Source organism: Spermophilus citellus (genome assembly GCF_964194105.1).
Source record: "Spermophilus citellus genome assembly, chromosome: 5".
In the NCBI taxonomy this organism is placed as follows: domain Eukaryota; kingdom Metazoa; phylum Chordata; class Mammalia; order Rodentia; family Sciuridae; genus Spermophilus; species Spermophilus citellus.
In genome coordinates this window covers 48,739,284-48,755,314 of record NC_138186.1, presented here as the reverse complement: position 1 = coordinate 48,755,314, position 16,031 = coordinate 48,739,284, and the positions used below count along the sequence as shown (strand labels likewise).

Sequence of the window (16,031 nt, the reverse complement as noted above, 5' to 3'; positions counted from 1 at the left end):
TGTTAGCCCCTAGCTTCATGAGGTTAGTAGTGTCTTTCTTTTGAAATCTTCTTCCTGCTTTGCTGCATCCAGAAAATTTATACAGAACTGAAAACTTACAAAGTAATTTTTGAGATTGTTTGGTACATTTTTACCTTTGGTCTCTTTCTGTCGCTTAATATTCTTTGTCCAGGTCAGGAGCAGTTCACAAGTTATTGTTCCACATCACAACAGGCACATTTCTCCTTTAGAGCTTTTTTGTAGTATCCTATATTTCTATCTCATTCCAAATAACCATCTTCCATTCCCAAGATCCATTCTTAGATTGGGTGATTTTCTACATCCATTTTCTAGACGGGCTCAGAAAATCAACAGAAACAACTTTGTTTACTAACCAATTTATTATAAAACATCTTGTAAAGGATACAGTGAATAGCCAGATGAAATGCACATAGGGTGAGGCCCAGAAAAGCCTGGAGCACAGGAATACCTGCCTGTGGTGGAGTTTGAGAGGTAGCACCCCCAGAAACATGAATACATTGTTGTTCATCAACTCAGAAGCTCCCTCAATATTTTATGGATATTTCACCATGTCATTTTGATTGATCAAATCATTGACTGCTTGCAATTAATTAATTCAACCTTCAGCTCTATTTTGTCCCCTCTTTCATTTTTTATTCATAAAATTTGTTCCTTTGGTAACCTGCCCCCATCCTGAGGTAACCCAGGAGCTTTCTAAAAATTGTTTTATTAATATAAACTCAGATGCCGGAAAGGGGCTTGTTATTAAAAACAATAGACTCTCCCTTCATCTAAACAGAAAATTCCAAGGTTTTTAAGAGATGTTTTCAGGAATCAGGGAGAGAAGTCACTTTTTAGGAACTTAGGGAAGAGACTAAAAGTACAGATAAATACATCAATATAGACATTTCTTACTATGTCACCAAAAGGTGGGCCTTCTCTACACCACCGGAAGTTGCAACAAAAAAGGAAAACAGCCCAGTATGGTGGCCCATGCCTGTAATCCCAGCATTTTCGAGGCTGAGGCAGGAGTGTCTCAAGTTCAAAGCCAGCCTCAGCAACTTATCCATGCCCTCAGCAACATAGGAAATGTAGGATAAGATTGTCTCAAATTTTTAAAGGCAGGGGTTGGGTGCTGGGATTGTAGCTCACTGTTGATGCAAGTGTGTAGAACGGGCTTTAATCCTCAGCACCACATTAAAAAATAAACTAAATAAAGATATTGTGTTCATCCACTACTAAAGAAAATTATTTTTAAACAATATATTATGGGATTGTTGCTAAGTGATTAAGTATCCCTGGATTCAATCCCTGGTAACAAAAAAGAAAAAAAGGAAAGAAACAGAAAGAGAAGGGAAGGGAAGGGAAGGAAAGGGAGGTAAAGGAAAGAAAAGAAAAGAAAAAAGAAAGAAAGAGAATTAACTTGCCTTGCAGTGGCCCTTCCAGTGCATTGTACCAACAATCTCACATTGTGTCAGATGGCAAAGAAGTGTTTACAAGATCCAGTTCCAATAACACAAAGAAAAAACAACATGGAGTGGATTTGGAACAGAAATGCAATGAAATGATACTGGACTCTGTCCACATCTTTGACTTTATACTTTGCATGTGCATACATGTTTCAACCATTTTACAACCATTTGAACTTCAATAAGACAACAAATATACATGAAAAAGCCACCTGACAAATGAAGAGCAGATAACATAAAATGTTGGACTCTTCTCTTAAAACTCCATCATTCATTGAAGTTTGGAACTGAAATATCCCCCAAAGGCTCATGTGTTAAAAGTTTGGTCCCCAGATGGTGACCCTTTGGGAGGTGGTAGAAAGTTCAATGGGTTTGGACTAGGAAAGAGGAAGGAAGTAGGTAACTGTGACTGTGTCCTTGAAGACTATGTCTTGCCCCTTATCTATATATGACTCTCTCTCTCTCTCTCTCTCTCTCTCTCTCTCTCTCTCTCTCTCTCTCTCTCTCTCATCTCTCTCATTCTTTCTCTGCTCCTTCTCCTTCCCTCCCCTCTCTCCCCCTCATTTTCTCTCTCTCTCCTTCTCTTGCCTTCTGTCTGCGTAAGGTGAGCCACTCACTCCACCACCTGCTCCCATACATTCTACCTCAGAAACAATGCAGCCAGGTGACTATGGGCTAAAACCTCTAAAACTGTGAGGAAAATAAATCTCTCCTCCTTTAGGTTGATTTTCTCAGTATTTCAGTATTTTGTCACAGAGACAAAAAAATGAATAACACACCTCTCCATTTCATTGGAAATTTTTGGATACTAAACTGTCATCTGATAGTCCAAATATGCACCAACAATAAAAATTAAAAAATAAAAATAAAACTGAGGACCACGCTCAACCTCAAGGTTCCTCTACACACATGCAGGTGCAGTAATGTAATCTCTCCTTTGTTTGTATTTTTATTTTGTTTTGTTTTGTTTTTGGAAACAGAGTATCATTATGTTGGCCAGGCTGGTCTCAAACATGTGGGATAAATTGATCCACGGTGCCTTAGCCTACCCAGGAGATGGGACTATAGGTATGTGCTGCTACAGCTGCTTGAAATACTTATTAATACCAAAAAATAGGGCTCCTCAGTTAAATTGAACATTCTCTGAACCAGTTAAAATAGAGCCAAATTTCATCTTCTGCTATCTGAATATAAGATATGAACTGAACTCTCATAATCACACATCGGAAGTCTTAACACAGAGCAGAAGGACAAGCCCACTGAACAGTCCAAGTCTCATATCATGGGCTTTTGACACAGGGAGTCTATAGCCCCAGAAGAGCCACAGTGAGGGATCACAGACAGCAAGAGACTATATGTGGACAAAACCTGGGAGTGTCAGGGAAGTAACAGAGATTCGGCCTCTGGGGGAGCTCCATCAACACCACAACCTGAGCTGAACCCCTCCTTTGTGGTGCTCAGGGTTTCCTCCAAAGGAGAAAAGTTGTTAAGGGGTACAGGGAGCCCCTCAGACCCACTCTCCATGGAGCCGATGGTCATGGACACATTTCCATACATAATCATGAAGTAGGGAAACAGAGCTCCAGAAAAGGAGGCAGGAGGGAAAGAGAAAATGTGGGACCCATCAATCATGTTATAGAAGGAGACATCCCCTTCACTGTAGTCCAGGAAAACCCCCACCCTGAAAAGATTCTGCATGGAAGATAACCAAGTCTCAGGATGAGTTAGGGCAAAATAATTATTGTTAACTTTCCCCATGACCCAAAACCCCCTTTGTGATGATTCGGGGTAGTCGCCTTTTCTCCTCACATCTTTCCTGCAGACTCCCAGAGTCCACTTGCTTAAGAATTCATTCTCTATCTCCACTTCCCAGTACCATCTTCCTGATGTCATGCCCTCAAGACCCAACACACTGCATTTTTCATCAGGGTACACACAGGGGTCCTTCCAGGTCAGATGTGTCTTTTCATGACAAACAGAAAGCCTGTGGTGAGCAGAGTCTGGATCCAGTGTGACAGAACCTGTTGAGAGAATTTTCAGTCATGCAAGGTCCTCTCCCGCCCCAAAACAAAGCACACAGCCACCCACCACCTCACAGCCATATAGCTGCCTGAGCTGAGGAGGGGATAAGCCTCCAGAGATATGAGTCTTGTAACTCAAGCCCACATCCTAAACCAGGAGAAGGAGCCAGAGGCTGATTTCGAGGGTAGAATTGTGACAGGACCCTTGAGAACCAGTACCAGTGTTGTGACCATCACTTCTGCCACAGCAACACCATTGGTGATGCCGGCATCTGAATCACCACAGAGAACTTAAGGAGAAGGCAGAAGCCATGAGGGCAACAGGAGGAACATCTAGAAGCACACAGTCACTCACAGGCTTGGAACTGTTCCTTCCGCCAATCTGCAAGAGAACACACATCTCATGTCAGGGGTTTGCAGAGTCCTTACATATCAGGGTCAGCACCCAGTCTTCTGAAACACACCAATGTGGGAGGAAGAAGGGAAAAATCTGTTTGAAAACATTCAGCTGCTATATTTGTTTTTTACACACACACACACACACACACACACACACACACACACCACCCACACTTCCCCTGAAGACTAAGCCTAAAGCTTAACACCTCAGGATCAAAATGCAGGATATCAATATGAAAAGTCACTGTTCGGATTTAGCTACCCAATAATGCTTTCTCAAGACAAAGACACACAACAATCCTGAAAACTGGGTTATCTTGAGATACAATTAAGGTTATAAAATTTCAAAGACCTCCATTTACTTATAAAGAACTGACTGTGCTGAACCCATAAGGTTAACTCTAAGCCATGAGTAGAGAATTACATCTAGCTTAGCTGAACTTGCAGGATGACAATAAATCATGAATGCAGGGAACTCAGAGAAATCTTACCCAGTTAGGTTGCAATGGAGAGGGTTTTAAGATGGGAGAGAAAGAAGTTCAAAGCAGGAAACAAACATATCCAGTGAGAGGTCAATACTAGTGACTTTTCTTCCACTTCGCAAAGACCAATAAGATATGGGAGAACCCAAAAGTATTGGACCTACTCATTTGCCTCCCAAAAGAATTGCCTAAAGAGTTTCAAAACTTCCAGCTATGACAGAACCCATAGTCCTAAACTCCAGAGTGTGTGAATGTGTGAAATCCATGACTAGGCCACTTTACAAATGTGACTAAGATTCAGGTTCTTGAGCAGGGAGATTATTCTGTATTCTCTGGGCCAGTCCAAACTAATCTCATGAACCCTTGTGAATAGAGAGAGACCTTTATTGGCTGTATCAGAGAAGCAGACAGAATCATAGACACAAGGTCAAAAACATGCTGTGCTGCTGGATTTAAAGAAGGAAGAACAGGCCCCCAAATGAGGGAATACAGATGGCCTCTAGAATCTACACAAGACAACAGTCTCCAGAAAGGAACACAGCCTTGTCCACACCTTCTTGGACTTCTGATCTACAAACATGTAAGATAATATATTTGTGTTGGTTGAAGCTACTAATTGTTTTTAATATTTATTTTTTAGTTGTAGTTGTCAATACCTTTATTTTTTATGAGGTGCTGAGAATCGAACCCAGAGCCCCGCACGTGCTAGGCGAGCACTCTACCACTGAGCCACAACCCCAGACTCAAGCTACTAATTTTGCAGTAACTTGGCAGCAAATAGAAAACTAATATGCCCACATAGGTGACACACCCCATGTGGAACAAAGCACTGGCAGAGAAATGTGCTTACAGAAACCATGAACCTCCCTGTCTCCGGCACTTAGGAAGCTGAGTATCAGGAAAATCTCACATTCTCTGCTAGATGGTGAAAAGACAGGGGCCCAGTGAACCACTGAACCAGAAAAGGTCTAAAGATCAGAGGAAAAAGTCCAGTGGCAACAAAGAATCAGTGACACAGACCTTGGACTTTACCTCAGGGTCAGACGAAGGGGGACCAAGCAATGAGATGAGAACTGCCTTTTCTCAGGAGACACCAACCCAAGAGTCTTATGAACCAGTTCAGACTAGCCTCCTCATGGAGAGGACCTGAAATAACTAAGAGAAAATACATTGTCCCTCTTCCCCCAGCGTCCCAAGGCTACATAAGTCTCCTAAAACCACCACACTACCTTTTGGGAAGAGGTCAGGAAGGTAGTTGACCTAAGCAAAGTCTAAATATGTCATACACTCCAAAATGTCTTCAACTGGAAAGCTTTTGCCTCCAACAGGGCAAGCCTCAGGAACAAGATTAGAATGATTAGCATAAGAACTAAACAACATTTTTATTTCTTAAAGATTTTTGTTTAAATTTGTTCTCCCCATTTCCACTAATATATGTTCAATCACCTACATGGGTATTTCCATCTTTGTTGAGTTGCTTGATAGAAACTAGATCATATAAAATGGCTGAGCAGACCCAGGTAACCCTTGGAGAAAAGTAAACTTTGCTCATTTTTTACTAAGACATTAGTTGAAATTCAATTATAATTTTCTATGTAATAACTGACTGAGATTATCAAAGAAGAAGAAAAGAAAGGAAAAGGAAGCAGACGAGGGAGAAAAGGAGAAGGACTGAAAGAGAAAACCTTTTGAGATTCTCCAGTGTATCAAGTACCATGCTATGCACCTTAATGCAGCCTTCATATAATTCCCACAGAAAATTTTAATTTATAACTCATTGTTACAATTTCATGAACAAGATGAAATAGAGATTTGTCCACCTCACACTATACACCTGTCAATATGACAGTGTTGATTCTAGTATAGCAATGGTGTTTATCCTTACAAAATAAAAGAGTATGCAAGTTATGCATGAAAACTTATAGACATTAATTCAGCAGAAAATTGGCAGATGGTTAAAAAAAGATTATGTGATCCTTCTTTTTTAATAAACATGTCCCCAGGAAAATCATTAAGATTCTCAAAGAGTATTCTTCAGATATTTTAATCCAAAGCCTCCTTGATGCCATGACTCATCCTTCTCTGTCTCTCACAGTCTATATCCCTGATGCCAAAAAGAAACATCCAGAGCAGGAAAAGGGCATATTATACAAATTCAGATGGCACAGATCCTAAACTCACCCCCAGAGTTAAAGATTCCTCTGGATTATCTTTCATTGCATAGGAAACTACCTTAGCATATGCCTGTCCTGACTGCTACTGGAAGGTGGAGGTGGTCTCATTATAACAGGTGGTCTCATTATCACAAATTCAATGAGATTATTACTTAGAAATGGCTTAATGGAATTCACACACACACACACACACACACACACACACACAATGTATTCACTGAAAACTCTCAAAGATGTATCAAGGAGTTGGTTACATTTCAGGCACACAAAAAACCCACAAATCCTCTTCACACTCAACTCTAACCACCTTGGATGGGATTTTCCATCTCTCACTGCTTCAGTACACCCAAAATATCTATGTGAATCTTGGGCACTCTACTTTCTTTCTCACCTCCTCTCTCCTCCCACCTCATCCTTTCTTTTCTGATTTGTTCCAAACCTTTCTCAGGGAAACAATATTAAACTCTCCAGGTTTCTCTTTTTATGATCTTCACACATTTAAAAAAATTCAAAGACAAACACACAAATAAAAAAATTCTTAAAAGCAAAGAAAATTATAGTGAACATCAAAAATTGCATTGTGTTCCTTATATACAAATGCAGACTTTGAATATAATTTCACATGGTTCACAGATCCCCTAAGCATCCTGGACCCAAAATTCAGAACACCAGAAACTCATTTCTCAGAAACCAAGGTGCTTGGAAGAAACCCAGCTAGGACAGCGAGTCAGAGTAGGAGGTGGCTGAGAGAAGACCAATATCCAGAGGACCAGAAAAAAAAAAAAAACAAGAAAACCAAACCTGGACCCAAACAGTGGGAATTTGGGGTAAAGGGAATAGAGAACCAAGGCCCCACATTAGGAAGGTGAAATTCCTAAACTGTCAAATATGATTTCTGAAGTTTTTGGAGACCAGCAATTCCTATCCCCAGTTCCAACCCAGTTCCATCCAGGCTCTGCTCACAACTGAACGCTCCAGTGTCACTGCACCAACAGTTAAATGCGATTGAAAAACTAAAATCAAAATTAAAAAAGACATTTGGGAAATTACCAAAAATGAAGAATGATTTAGGGCTGGGTTGTGGCTCAGAAGTAGATCGCTCGCATACCAGGCATGAGGCACTGGGTCCGTTCCTCAGCACCATATAAAAATAAAATAAAGGTATTGTGTCCATCTACAACTAAAAAAATGTTTAAAAAACTGAAGAGTGTTTAAAAGATAGGAATATGAGGTGACTTCTTTGATCCAAACAGAAGGAGTCTCTGTGGTCTTCCAATGCAAGTTACAATCATTTTTCTCTCCATTTAGGAGAATTTTGCTTTCCTATTGTGCTTGGATTTGGTTAGTTTGGGCAGGGGGCAGATTAATGTGTGACAATTATGAAAGAAAAAAAAACAAGAGAAGTTAAAAGTGTTAACTGGGAGGGGTGGGAAACAAATTAAAAAAGAGAGAGCAGGAAACCCCATCCCATTCTGGGTGGAGGACACTGATAAGGAAGGTCAGAGGTGGAGCCAGGAGGAGGGAAGGCCAAGGAAACACCAGAGTCACTTACCTGCATACAGGGGGGCCTTCCTCCAGGCTGAAAGGGAACACAGGGTGGTGAGACCACAGCTAATACAAGCCTGCTCAGCATGAATGTACCTTCCCTGGTCTTCCCTCCATTCTAAAGATGAGACTACCCACAGGAGGAGAGAGTCAGAAAGAGATGGCCTCATGCAGTATACAGGGACTGCTGGGTGTTGTGGGAAATCCCCTGGACCACAGATGAAGACAGCGGCTTTACAGGCCAATTGCTGCCATTGCCCAACTGATTTCTATCTGTCAGAAAACCATCTGCCTCAAAACTCATAAAAGTCCATATTCTATTTGTCTTTATTAAGTTTTGCCACTAAGGATAAAAATGTGTGAAAATATTTGAAAGAATAAAATATAATTCACTCTGCAATTGTCAGGGGTATTATTATTATATCCAGGCTTTTTCTGGCAAAGATATTTTTGAAAAGGGGTGGGGATGTACACCTTGGTTGAGGGCTTGTCAAGCATGCATGAGGCTCCAGGTGCATGCCTCAGCACCACAAAATGAAAAAAATAAAATTTAAATTTGAAAAGACACTTGGGAGATTACCAAATATGAAGAATGATTTAGAGACAGCAATGAGTTCTGTGGTAAAACTGCCCAATTTTTCACTTTTGTAAATATTTCTAGACAATAAGAACCAGTTTTTAGGAAGTACTTGGTTCACTCCCCCACATTTCCACCTGTGATGAGCAGCCCCCTTGAATTAGCACCTTCAGGAGCTGGAGAAAACATAATCCCTCACTGGCAATTTGTAGGGACACAAACAGAAGGTCACACTCGTAAACTTAATGACACCATTTATTTATATAGATCATTTAATAAAGTCATACTATCTGCCTTTAATCTTTTAGGTGGAGTCCAACAGCTAGATGCATTGAAGGAAATACAACAAAATAATGGGCAATCCAGGGTTGAAATAAGATGCAGAATACATGACACACCATGGGTCACCATCACACCCAGGTTTCCAATCACCAGGTAGGAAATAGCAGCCCAGATCAAGGAAAGTCCAGGGACCAGTGTTCTGGCTTCCACTAGCTTCCCAGGGATGGGGCCCCACATGTCTGTGCCTAGACAGAAACAAGTACAGGGTCACCAGGACACAGGTAAGATAAGGAAACAAGGATTACCTGCAGAGTCACTTACCAGACAGATAAGCTTCTTTCCTCTGATCTGAAAAACAACAAGAAAGAAGGGAGCTTGGAACTAGAACATGTGCTACCAAGGAATCAGAAAATTCAGAAAGGAAAGAAGAACTTACGGAGGTCTGCCTTGAGTTCATCTAAAAAAAAAAAAAATGATAAAAAGTATGAACACCCATCCCCAAGAAAAGGAAAGACTGTGCCTGGAAAAACCTAGGAATAATGTTTCTGTTCAGTAGAATTTCTATCTACAAACCCACCCAACCCCACCAGTCTCTAGCTCTCCTCTCTAATCTCCTCAGTCATGTCCTCTGGGCCCAGGACCCTGGGTCTCCCTAGAGAGCTGGACCCCAGACTCTGGCCCCTGTCAGCTGTCGCACTCACCACCAGGTCTGCACTTGCCCTGTGGGGTCTTACCAATGGCCTTCAGCACCTCTTCCTTTGCCTGCTGTTCCAACTCCTTACGCCACCGCAGATGCTCCTTTTCCTGCATCCTTCTGGAATGTGATTTTCTGATAAAATAGCTAGCCCCCAAGAGTAGTAGGCCCAGCATGGTCAGGACCACAGCAAATGCTGGCTTCCAGGGAGAAGCCTGAGGGAAGAAGGGCTCTGTGGCCAGGCAGACAGCAGGTCAGGGGCACACCCAGGAGAGCCAGCACACTCAGAGAGGCCAGCCCTCCCCACAGCTCTGCTGGGAGGGGGAAGCAGCACTGACCTGGGATGTAAATACCCATGGCCTTCTCCTGGCCCAGGACAGGGTTGAGGACAGAGCAGGTCACATCCCCCACAGAACTGTCTCTCACCACCAGAGTGGCCTCCACACTAAACAGCTCCTCACTGTCTTGGGTGTGGGCCTCAGAAAGTGCTGGGAACTTGTTTCCACTGAGGTCGCTCCACTGCACCTGGGGCTTTGGGAACCATCCTGAGGCTTTGCACACCACGCGCACTCCATCCTCTTCTGGCCCTTCTATGTGCACTTGGGGTTCAGAGCCGATCCCTGTGGGAAGGAAGCTGTGTAGCCCCAGGAGGCCACCTTGGGCCCTGAGACCCCAGAGTTGCCTAGATATCACAAAACTTCAGAGGGAAGGATTCATGTTGAATTCTGAGAATTCTATGGGAAGAGGAAAGAAAAGGAAGGAGCACAGGGACCCCCAGAGGGCAGTGGGCTCTTCTCCCCAACTGTGAGGCCAAGGCAAACAGGAAGAATTTGGTCCCAGGGCTCCCTCCTTGAATCTCACTCTTCTCACTTCACACACTCTCCTGAGACATCTGCCTCTCTGTATATCATGTCCAAAATTATATTTAGTGACCACCTTGTCTCCTGAATTCTCTTCTCCTACACCCATGTTCCCATGAGTTATCTTTACCCAGTTCCCTCACATACACTTCAAACCCAAAACTCAAAACTGAATTCATAAACTTGGACCACTTGTGATAAAACAGGAATTAAAATCTCCCTAATTCCTCACCCTTCTTTATACCTAGTTCTCCCACTTACACACACTTTTTACAGCCTTTATCTTCTGCCTCTGGGCCCAGGCATGGGATTTGATTTACCCAAAGAGAAATTAGCTAATGTGACTAGTGCAGAGGTTTGAAAAGCACTTGCACCTTGGTTTTACCCTCTGCCATTTCCTCAGGAGGACAATCCTGGGCTACCCAGTGGAGGATGGACTCATGTAACATTGCCTGGTCAACCTGCTACAGCTGCCCTAGTTCAGACAAATGACCAGTTAAAACATGAACACACCCAATCAAGACACACCTGGTGAACTTTTCAGCTGACTTAAGAACAAATAAAAATTACAAGTAAAAAGCTTAATTCTCCCTGTTGAATAAAAGAGTTTATTCTTTTTTCTTATACCATTTGCTTTAGGAAATGTCAATTACAAATAGGTACTTTCTCCTCTTTTGAAATGTTTATACATGATTTTGAAAACTGGTTAGGTTTTCTGCCAGCTTTGTGGCTCAGGAATGCCTTTCTCAAGGACCTGGGAGCCATTTCTTTGAAATGTAAACATCAGGGAAGATAGCAGCACTTTTCCCCCTTTTTGTGGAAAGAAAGGAGCCTAACATATGTGGGTATCTGGCTCCAAGTTATAAAACTGCTTCCTGTCATAAAGCTGGAGGAGTTTATTTTGCTTCCAGACAAAGCCTATTAGATGACACAGATGGTCTCCCAAACTACCAGGTAAATTTAGGATGAGTTATGTGGAACAACAGTGCTTTGAGCCGTCTTAGTTGAGGATTACTCATTGTTCATCTTGAAAACAAATATATAGGAGATTATATATGATTGGCTCTAAAGAGAATGATGAAATTATTTTTCTGGTTGTGTAATCTGTTCACAGATCACCATACTATGTATCACACTCTGGTTTGATGCTTATTCAGTAATAAAAGTGCTTTCTCCTAGCATGGAAGGGATATTCCGGTTGTAAATATGTTTCTGAAATATGACCAAAGGTGTGAGTAAACCCAGGTGAGATAAGCCAAGTTCAGCCCCAATTAGTTGAACTCACTTAGTGCCTGAATTAAATACATTTTTATTGCCAAATGCACCTGAGATTGTGGCTGTTTGTTACACAGCATTATCACAGCAGTAGAACTGACACATAATTATCAATAGTCCTGCCACGAAACAACAAATGGTTCAAATAAAATCCTGGAAGTCTCTGAACACTTCTCCTCCCCTTCCAAACTCTGTGCCCACAAATCTACTCAGTTGACTCTAGTTTCTAAACCTGTCTGACCCCTCCTTTCCCATCCCACTGCCATGCCTCAGTTCAGGCACTCATTCTCTCCACATCATAACTTCACTCCATGACTCCTTATTGTTCACCTCCAATCCTCCCATTCACAACTGCCAACATGAGCATTCCCAGCATGGCTCTGTTTAGGATTCTCCCTACTCTGCATGCAAACTCCATAACACAGCACACAAAGCCTTTTCTGATCTGGTATCTGCCTTCCTCTCCAACACTTGTCCCCAAACTCCACCATCTGAGACCCTCAGGTCCCTCACACTCAACACCAAGAACAATCTGCTCAAATGCAAGTAGCCACCATCACCATGTTGTCTGCCCTCTGCTTTTTCACCTTCCATCCCATCAACATCCAGGGCTCTTGTGCCAGCCCAGATGTCTACTCCTAATGATCTCATCCTGACACCTGTGAGTGGTGTTAATACAGGACCATCTCTTTATGCCAGTATTGCCATTTCTTACCATCCTCCCCCTCACTCCTCCTACCAACCATGATGGCTTCAATATACCCAGAATAATCAACCATACTCCTAATTCAAAGGTTTCATACCAGGTGCTCCCTCTGCATTAAACTCTGGCCCCCCAGATATCCACCTGACTAAATACCTACTTCCTTTGAGTCTTGCTCAGACTGTCAATAAGGCTCTGCCCAAGCCCCTATGTAACACTACAGCTTGTCCTAACTTCTCAGCCCACATCCTGTGCCCCTTTCTTAATTCTATTTGGTCTTTTGTCTTAAGTAATTATCATCTTATCACATCTTCTATTGAGTTATTTATTATATTTTTTTTCTTTGTCTCTTGAAAGTAAACTCCTCATGGCTGGGATCTCTGTTACACTGACATATCTCTGGGCACAGGATAAGTCCTCACATATTTTAGATGCCCCTAAACAGTGCTTGTATTGAATCAATGAATAAAAGAAAGCCACTTTTTTCTTTCATTTCACCTATAAAAGTGAGGCTTAATTTGGATGATTCTTGATATTCCTACCAAACCCAGTACTCCCAAGGTCTCTAGAATAGACATCAAGAAACTAACCTGCCACCTTCACTTCCAAATCAGCCTCTTCATAGAAGCCTCCATGTCTGAAGAAGCAGGTGTACATTCCATTGTCAGAAACCTGGACCTTGTGGATGTGCACAGAAGCCTGCCCTTCAGAAAGGAAATCCTTTACCAGTGAGGTCCGCCCTCTGTACTCATCCATCTGCTCCTCAGTCTTATCCTGTTGGTTCCAGTAGATGAACACTGCCTGTGAGAGTGTGGTGCGGAACCACCCCAGTTCCATGTTCTCTGCATTCATGGCTGGGACTAGGGCGCAGGGCAGTATGGCATCCTCGCCCAGCACTGCCACAATGGGGTGTCGAGGGCCAACAACCTGGAACTGCTCTGTGAACACAGACATAGGGGGAAGGAAGCTAGAGAAACACAGACCAAAAAACAGAGAACACACACCACCAGGTGGGAAGGCTAGGAAAGCTGGGACAGGGGCCACATGAGATGAGCCCTCCAGTCTGATAGATTTGGAAGAGGTCTTCTGATCATAATGATGTGGCCAGAAATGATGTCAACGACAATCCCTCATTGTCTTCTGCTCCTGGTCCCAGGCCCTTCCATGAAGTAATCTCTAATTCAGTGGTTCTCAAGCTTTCAAGCTCCTGAACCACTAGGATGCCTTATAGAGCACACATCACTGGACCCCACTGCAGAGCTTCTCATTCACTAGATCTGGGGGGGGGGGCAATGAATGTTCATGTACAAGAAGTTCCAAGGGTGGTCTGGGGAGCACACATTGTGAATCCCACGTCAAACTTGTCCTGTCTCAGGACAAACCTCAAAACTGACAAAGAGCACACCTGACTAAAGGTCAGCACTATTTGAACATTCAGCCACACCCTGGAAATTCCCTTTTTCCAATTCTAAATTTTTTACTTCAGTCTATATTTTTCTCCTCCACTGAGGGAGGAGAGAGATACATATAAATATATGTATTTCTTTAAAACACAGAGCCAAATGTTATTTACTGCTGTGAAGATCCTGCTCTCATCATTCACAGAAACCTCCATCACTGCATGTTCAAGAAGCAGTTCACATCACTCTCCACCCTTGGTGCTCTTGGGCTTCTGAGGCTACCACATGACTCCTCTGCAGGACACGCTGCAATGGGCTTCCAAAGAGCAACTCTCAAACCCTGTGCCACTCCACTCTGTTCTCAGGCACCATTACATCTCAACTCGAGGATGACTAGGATTCCTGACCTCAGTGATCCTTTTAACAGGTGAGCTAATCCATGTTGCTGCTCTGCTCAAAGCCTCCACATGGCTCCTCACTTCTCCCCAGGCCTGAGAAGGTGGACACATTTCCCAAGACCTCTCTGAACTCACCTGCTGCTTCTCTCCCCATGGGCTCTAGTCCAGCCAACCCTGACCTCTGTGCTTCCTCACACCTCAGCACACTGCCAGCTCTGCACAGGCTCCTCCCCCTGCAGGAACCCTCCTTCCAAATGGTCCTACAGCTCACTCCTCCTTCTCCAGGGTTATGTTCCCATCTACACACCACCTCACTGAACCCTGCTGCCTGCCCACACCTGCCTCCCATGCCCCTGACTGCCCACACCCTGCCCTGCTGCATTTCCCATCAGGGTCATCTCCTCCAACACACATAGGCCTCTCTGCCTACTATTACTCACTCTCTCCAACTAGAAGGCAAACTTTATGACAGAATTTCTGTCTGAATCTTTCATAGAATTCCACCTAACAATCAACATTTCATTAATATTTCAGGAATAAAATGAAAGAATTAACGCTTGCAGCACACACACAAAAAAAGGCAAGAAAACAAAAATTGAGGGTAAATATACTTTCAGATGTTTTATATCCTGCTGTTTAAAACCACAAAGTAAGACCAATGGGGACACTCACCCGTGGACAGCTGGACAAGGAGAAGCAGGGAAGTGAGACAGCAGAGCAAGGAGTGACTGCAGCGCCCTTCCATATCTTTAGAGATGGGGAGAGAGATGGGGATGAGGGCCAAGACCTACAGGCAAAGGCAGGTCCAGCCCAGAGCTCTAGCACCTCAGCATAGAGAGCAGGACTCAGGGCTGGACAGCAGTCCCCTGCTGGAGCAAAGCATTTCAAAGTGGCACATCATACTAAGAGGGTGCTAGGGCCCCCACAACCCTGATACTGACAAACAGTTGAGCCCAGGATCCTTCCAGCTCTTCTGAGAAGATTGTGGTATCAGGAAACCATTAGAGTTTCCTGGTAAGAAAATGTTCCTTTCTTTCCCAGGCCAACTCAGGGCAACTCTACTCATCCCAGAACACCAGGCTCTTCCATTCCCCATACCTGGAGTTCTGTGGTGGAAGCCATTCCTCTATCTCTCTGTTATTCACACACCAATCATGACCCCCCGAAAGGAGGGCCCAGATTCAGGGCTCTCATCAGGAAGGACATCCAGGTCCTGCTCCTCTCTTGTTCTGCCCCCTAGTTATGCCCAGGTTTGGCCTGGACAGTGTCAGAGACACACACATCCTCAAGGAGGCTATGGTGCCTATCACAGGAGCCCAGAACCCTGCCCTGCCTTTTTAGATGGGGAGTCACCTAAACCTGAATCTCAGCCCAGTCCCTTCCACTGTGGGCTCAGGACATGGTGCTTCATTGGCCACACATATCCCCACCAACAGGTTTCTCCTTTCCTTCTGTTTCTTCAAGAAAGATTTCATCCTGAAAGGTAAGGGACCCTTCCTGGAGACAGAGCATAGAGCTAATGAGCCCTGGTCAGAGAAAAGACCCCAAATCACCTACTGTTTGGAAGTGGCAGGGAGAAGGCAGTCTGTGGTATTGGGAAGAACAAATTCTTGGAGCCAACTTCTAGGCTGCCCTCCAGATCAGCCACTCTCTAAATGAACTTCTTGGCCTCCGTTTCCTTATCTGTATGATGGGCATACTTACAACATCTACCCCCCAAGTTTGTAATGAAAATGAGGTGAATTTATAGCC

General features: G+C 43.4%; 1 protein-coding gene across 1 annotated transcript; it reads right to left on the bottom strand.

Annotated features, from left to right (window-relative positions):
• Positions 1 to 2,846: 2,846 nt before the first annotated feature.
• On the bottom strand, positions 2,847 to 15,027 carry LOC308650346 (butyrophilin subfamily 3 member A2-like; the record flags this gene model as incomplete). Its single annotated transcript, XM_081296408.1, has 9 exons — positions 14,952 to 15,027; positions 13,072 to 13,419; positions 9,982 to 10,263; positions 9,684 to 9,875; positions 9,386 to 9,406; positions 9,271 to 9,297; positions 8,098 to 8,124; positions 3,846 to 3,872; positions 2,847 to 3,490 (listed from the first exon to the last, which is right to left on the bottom strand). Exons 1-9 carry the CDS (start codon positions 15,022 to 15,024, stop codon positions 2,847 to 2,849), a joined length of 1,641 nt encoding a protein of 546 aa, XP_081152534.1. The 5' UTR covers positions 15,025 to 15,027.
• Positions 15,028 to 16,031: the final 1,004 nt, after the last annotated feature.